This window comes from Falco biarmicus, chromosome Z (genome assembly GCF_023638135.1).
Source record: "Falco biarmicus isolate bFalBia1 chromosome Z, bFalBia1.pri, whole genome shotgun sequence".
Lineage (NCBI taxonomy): Eukaryota > Metazoa > Chordata > Aves > Falconiformes > Falconidae > Falco > Falco biarmicus.
In genome coordinates this window covers 49,533,947-49,541,036 of record NC_079311.1, presented here as the reverse complement: position 1 = coordinate 49,541,036, position 7,090 = coordinate 49,533,947, and the positions used below count along the sequence as shown (strand labels likewise).

Genomic DNA, 7,090 nt, shown 5'->3' with positions numbered 1-7,090 from the left:
TTCATGGCAAGTGGTGGAGCAGAGCTCCTGGAGGACGGCTAGCTGAAGGCAGAGCGCTCCCTTCAGCTGTGCCATTCCAATTCTCTCCTCCTCCTTCTCCTCCTCCTCCTTTCTCTTTTTTCCCTTCCCCTCTGTCTTTCACTGTTACACTTTCCCTAGACCCCTTGGCTTTGTTGAGCTGCATGTCTGACTAGCAGGAGGGGATTGGCTGCCCGCCGGCTCAGGGAGCGCTTCCCGCAGCTCACCCCAACCCACCCACCCACGCCTGGGTCAGGAAATGTGAGCAGAGCTGATGGAGGCGGAGAAGCGGGGCTGAAGGTTTGCACCAGCGCTGGATGTGACAGCAGGCAGCTGAGAGCTTCGCAGCTTGCGCAGTGTCCAACCCAGGTCCGGCACAGACCTGACCATGGAGGGCTGCCACTGGACAGTTGCTGGCACCCTGCTTCTGGTTTCCCTCATCCTGGTAAATGCCATTTCTTTCCTGCAAATACGTGTAGCTTGTAGCTGATATTGTATCTATGTGTATATATGCGGGTGGGTGTGTTTTTAAGATTGCAGTTACGATTTTGTTTTGAACAAATTATATAAATCTTACCCTCTGTAAAGTATTAAAGGCTTGGAGCTGTGATATTGTGGATTGCTGCAGGTAGGACCAAGAAGCTGATATTGGCATCACTTCTATAAACTTAGAGAGCAATGACCTGTGAATGGTGATTTAACTGCTTGATATTTAGAGAAGAGCTGTTTCTCCCCACACTGTAATGTACCTGAAATGCTCTTCCTTCCTAAAACAAACCAACAAAAAAACCCCAAGCCCACAAACAAAGAAAAAAACCCACAGAACAGAAAAAATGTTTTTCAATTGCGCACATGCACAGAAACCAGGCACTGAACTTTTTCCTACAGCCAGTTTAAATAAGCTTTCATTACTGCTGTAACTCATTATTGAGACAAGTTTATACCAACTTTTGGAAGATATGTTATGTGATATCTGGTATACTTCAGGGCTGTAAAGCTGATTGTTACTGTATGACTTCCCCTGATTATCTTGATAGGATGCTCTACAGCTGAGTGCCATAACTCTGCTGTTTGGTTGAGATTAAATATTCCATTTTGACTCCTACTTGATTTTATAAGCTGTATGTTTGCTATCAGAAAACCTGCAATAAGATTATTATTATGCACGCACTTTTGATACCATAGTCTTGGCATACACATGTTGTCTGTTTTCTGAATATTTGACTTAATGAAGTTATTCAAATAGCAAAGAACTTACAGAAATATACGAACTTCATAGCAGCTTGTGTCTTCTTATTTATCTGTATAACTTATTTATTAAATATATCTTATTTATCTGTATAATCTATGGTAATAATTATGAATTAATCTTAACACATTTTTTTGTAACCACAAGGGGACCTAAACAGTAGGATAATTCTATTCAAAATACTTAATAAAAATAATTCTATGATTTAAAAAAAACACCTTTTGGATATATAATCAGTAAATACTAATTAATCACTAGAAATAAGAATGCTATCTGGACCAATCTAAAAGTCTTATTTTGTTTAAAGGGCTACTTTCTATCTAAAATACTGCATTCACACAAAATGGCATAAAGTCAGCACAGATTTGCTTTCATTTATAAAAATGAGAAGTTTATAACCTGATGACTGTAATATATTATGATCCAATCCTGCAGTACTAATTTAGGGAAGATCAACAGGAGATATGACTCAACAAGACTGTGTAAGTACTGTAGGATTTGGCCCCGTGTTAAGCTCATACTCATAACATTTGTATTTTACTCTGCTGCCTGTGAATTAAGTTCTCAGTCCCTAATTCATAAAAATAAATAGTGCATGCTGCTGCCAACTATTATGCATTATATTCCATATATACTAGTTTATATTTGTATAACTTACCCTGCCTCAAGAGATTTCCTCTCCACCTCCCATCAAATCTCTTTGTGCCTTAAGAATAGTGATGTGAAGCAAGCTTAACTTTCTTTTTTGAATCAGGCCATTCTTTTGCTCCTTCCACACTCGAGAAAATCTCTCACTTGCTTTCAGCAGGAGATTAGGTAAACATGCAAGGATTTGACCTATAGCTTGGATAGAGATAGAGGTAAGTTGTAGGGTACCTTGGGTATACATGTTACTGGTGTAGTTTATTGCAGCATGAGTTCACACAGGGCATGGTAGGAAGTTCATGGATGTTTCTGAGGGGGGGAAAAAAAAAAGAGATGTTGGATAAGGCCCATGACCTGGCTATTAACCTCCTAAGTATCAGCCTTCGGTCAAGTAGGTGGAATCTGTTTGAAAGCTATGACAATCAGCATTTGGATATGTATGTTCCACCTTGTATCCCTTTAAAACTCCTGTCGCCCACACTGAGCAGCCTGTGGTCATGTCGCACTCTTGGTAACATCAGCAGAAGTTCACAGTTGTAACTAGGTAACAAATACTTACAGGATTACTCTTACAATAATTTATCACATGTTCCTATATTTTCATTAAGAGGCTGGGAAGCAAGGTAGCACCTAAAGTCTATGTTGGGCATCCCTGCCTCAGTAAAGAGGTTGTGTAGCCCAGACACATCCACAGCCTGTGTGCACATGATACTAAGGGGATGGAGAAGCCCACAGGCAGTATCAGCAATAACCTCTCCTGCTCCCCTCGTTAGTCTGCAGATATAGTTGGCTCCAGGTTAGGCCACCTGGAGCGGTGAAACAGTGAGTGTAGCTCACTACACCATTAGGGTTCTTAAACTTCTTCAGAATAAATTGTGATCATTTTCAGTTGAGTGGTGGTTAAGTAAGGTCTGTGGGGTCAGCAGTTTATGTGTTAACTGCCCTAAAACTTGCTCCATACTCAGACATCCAGTTTCCCTGGCATAAACGGGAGTTAGATACTTTCATAGATACTTTTGAGAATCTGAGATGTAACACTAGACGCCTGTCTTGAAAAAGTAATATCAGACTGGAAGTAACTTGAAAAGACAGTTTCTCTCTTTTCAGACTAAGACCGGCTATTTGGAGAATTTTGCTCATTGATTTGTGAACTTTTGCATGCTAAGGAAATATTAGCACACCATTTTTTAAGAGAAACAAAAGAAAGCAGGCATTCTGTTCTGGAGATTTCCCTTTGTATTGGTTTAAAAATAAAAGCCTAACACGAGAAAATCATAGTTGTCTAGCTCAAAGGAAATGTGGCCAAAACCATAACCAGCCAGTGTTCATCCAAACTTGGAAGTCAAATCATGTCAGAAGGGCATTTAATCACATTTGCATTTGTTATTTACATCTTTTCAGCAGCTTTTTTTAGCTCTTTTTCTTGCTGTTGTGGTCCTTACAGAAGTGACACTAGGAATTGTAATAAAGTACATGTGTTTTTCTGCAGGATTTCTTTCTTTTGCTGTGATAATTTGTGCATGGAAAATAGTCAAATACAATAGCCAGTTCCTTCCAGGCTCTTTGGCATTACATTCTCCTATTATCTAACTAGGCCTGTCTTGGATGATCACATGCACAATTAGCCAGTAGAATGAATATAATGTTTCTTGTTTACATCTAAATATACAAAGCTTGACAGTTTTTCCTTTCATGTGTAGATAGGTCTACCTGCTGTTGTATGTCTGCTCCTCTCTTTCTACAATTGTAGCTGTATAGGGAGTGATTTTTCCAGTACAGTGTCCAAACTGCACACACATATTTTCATGCATAGTCATGTATATGTGCAGCCTGGCATTTGATCACATCAGTTGAGTAAGGATGCACTGAAATACGGAGTTCAGCTATACAAAGCTAAGGTTTGTTCACATGACAGTGTACAAAATTTCTCACCATTGTGGTTTGCAGCCAGTGCTGCTGTAGTCCAAATGCCTCACATCTATACAACAAAACAATTTCTTATGTGAAGGTCTAAATGCTGCTAAGTATATATATACTCATCACTTTCTTCCTGCATCCCTCTGAAATTTTGTTTTTGCACTTATTTTATTAACCTCTTCCTTCAGAGATTTCTTGAATTGTATCGTTTATTTGCTCTTTTTCTACCAAGTGCAGACTTGCATGAGCTGAACTAAAGTTGTTGATGGAATTTTTTTCTTTTGGACTTTAGTGAATGAGAATCAGTACTTAGTGTAGGCTGTTGAGTCTCCTTCACCAGTGTCCATAAAGTTAAACATATTTTGTTTTAATGACTTCTGATTTAGGTCTGATAAAAGAATAATTAAAAAAAACCTATGAAACTGAATATGTGGAGAGGCTGAAGATTGGAATATGGTCACCTGTAGTCATGGATCTGTCAGATGGACAAACTCATACACTCAGAAGGTTCATGAGTTAATGTAAAGTCTGAGTAGTCCACATGCCCAGACAAATAGTTCTTTAGAAGAGGGGTATCAATCTCTGTATGACTGAATTTTCACTGAAGCAAACAAAAACTGAATCCCTTGTAACTGTGTTGTTATCCGTCCAACTATAACTTCATGTTTTCTGTTACAGTGTTGTCTTGTCAAATCTGCAGACAGCACTGTTATTTGTATTGCTTTTCATCGCTGTTTTCTTAAGTTTGTAAGGAAAGTCAGATCTCTATGATCAAAAATTACCTGGGAAAAAAAAGGGAAATTGCAGTCTGTTGCCAGACAGGCATGTGTTCTCTCATATAAGAAAGGAAAGCAGAATATCATCCTTACAGAAACAATCAGAAAGCTGAAGGCAGTGAAAAACCAGTGAAAACACATCAACCACTAGATGCTATGGTATCATGATGGGGAACAGGAGAAACAGAAAGAAATTACTTGTTCCAGTCCAAGCCAAGGACATTTATGAAAAAAGTCTTCTTATGTGGTGGACAGCAATCAATTGAAAGCTGGCATGAAACGTGGAATTCCACTAGAATATCATACTCTGATATGAACCACTTCTTCCTAACTGGTGTATAGGAATGGCTAACTTCTGATTTTGGCATCTCTGTCTTTTCATATCAGCAGATGGGCAGTAGGCTTGTCTTAACAGGTTGGCTGACAAGCTTTGGATATTCAAGGTCTTATATCATCCACTAGCATGAACATAAATGTATGTTCAGGCAAAATGGGGGAAGTAAGCAAGAGATACACATTTCATGGAGTGGTAGAAAATCTTCTCTAGGTCCTTAACCTTGTGCAGTGTTGAACACAGATCAATAATGGTCAATGCTTAGTGCAATCTGATCATTTAGATGTCCTTCTATCTCAGGGAATGTAAAACATTTCACTCAGGTCTGAGATTTGCTATTATGCATGCTAAAACTCACTGTACATGTTCAGACCTATTTTTTTAACCAGTCAAAATTTTTCTGTATGCAAAAGGAACAAAGACAGAGGGTTGTCCATTGGGCGTTAAAGATACTAGAAAGATTTAAAAGTTGGCATCATGGTTTTAAATATGCCATTCTCAAATTTGTCATTTGTCTTTCAAGATAATTGTATGCAGTATCTTACCTGTTGAAGGCTCAACGCTATCTGTTGAAGGCTCTCCCACAATTGGATATGTTCATCACCATTTACAGGTTTTGCCCTTCTTTTTGGAAATGGCAAATACCATTCTTAGAATACTAACTTTTAACAAAAATATAATGATTCATAAGCATGCTATTAGCTGAGATTTGAGAGCAAGCTTCTCATCTATATAAATCAGTTTGCCTCTGTTAACTGCAATAGTTATGTTGAATTCCACCTTCTTAGACTTTTTACTGAAGTTTTTTCATTGAATAACTGTTTTTATTTTGAGTTTTTACATGTAGTATTTATATGTCATGCACAGAAGCAATTAAAATACCTCCAAAAAGCACTGGTCATTAGTATCTTCTTGTGAAATCTCTGAATGGCTAATTTATTGTATTTTCAACAGAACACCTTTTCTGGGTGTTATGCATGTGTCATGGCCTGAATCTGAGTATGCACGTTGAACGCTACTGTAGGCCAGGACTTTCTCTGGGCTTCATTGACAGTGAGATGTTATCACATCAAAGATTACCAACTCCAGGTGCACTTCCAGCTTTTTTTCTTTTTTTTCATTTCACATATGAGCATTTTTTTTCCTTTTGCTGCCAGAACGCAACTTTTCCAAATTTCTTAAAAAAGTACCTAAAGTTGTGGTGAAATTGGAAGGCAATATAGACAGGTGACTGGGGGAGGGAAAGCAGTGTGTGTATTTGTGAGATTTAATCTGTTTCCAAGGCAAGCATATGTAGAAATCTTAATAGTTTTGCCACCTGTGAATTATTTGGACACTGCTTATAGGAGCAGTCCTTCTTCTAATTATGTAGAAAAATAATTGGTATGTTCACTGGTTCTACAGTACACTAATTTTCACATTGTTTCCATTTTCATCTTCACTGCCTTTATGGAATTTCTTCCAAAGCTTCAACCCTTTAGAGGTTGCCCTGGGATTTCTGGTTTTCAGGGACTACTTGTAGAGCAAGTTCAGCAGGGAGGGTGTCAGGGCGGAGGGAAGGGGGTGTGTGATAATGTAAGACATCCTGAAATAAATTCCAAGAGTGCACAAGAAATGAGACAGGAAATTATATGCAACTTATAATAAATTCAAACTGTCCCATAAAATAAATATAACTCATTTTGTTTTTGTATGAATGTACTGTAGGGGTGTTGAATTTCCCCTTCTAGCATTGTTGGATATAATCTCAGTCCCTGTTTGAAGTTTGCTAGTGTATTGTTCAGATCCTGCGCTGTATCAACAGACCCAGAAATGAAAGGGAATAAAGGAAACAATAAGGTCTCCTACTGTTCTTGTGCTGGCATCAGCTTGGCGGATTATTTATTTAGTTACTTACTTACTGGCTTATTTAAATCCCCATATTTCTTTCAGCCTGGACTGTTAAAAGCATCTGTTGTTGAGGGCAAATATAACTGCCCTTAACAAGCCCAGGGCTGTCTTTTCTTTTTTTATTATTTTGGTATGTGGATGGATTATGATTGTAAATGTGTTTTGGATATGACATTTTCATAGTTCCTGTAACTTTTAAAAAGAGCTGGGGATTTTCAAGTTACTGTAGTATTGCCAATATATTCCTTAAAGGTTTAGCCA

At 38.2% G+C, this 7,090-nt stretch overlaps 1 protein-coding gene across 1 annotated transcript in view; it reads left to right on the top strand.

Annotated features, from left to right (window-relative positions):
* Positions 1–263: 263 nt before the first annotated feature.
* The window catches only part of ADAMTSL1 (ADAMTS like 1), a 191,095-nt gene continuing 184,268 nt past the window's right edge, over positions 264–7,090 (top strand). The window contains exon 1 of the mRNA XM_056325134.1: positions 264–463. Within this exon, the coding sequence (XP_056181109.1) occupies positions 407–463 (57 nt within the window). The 5' untranslated portion in view covers positions 264–406. The remainder of the gene's footprint in view (positions 464–7,090) is intronic.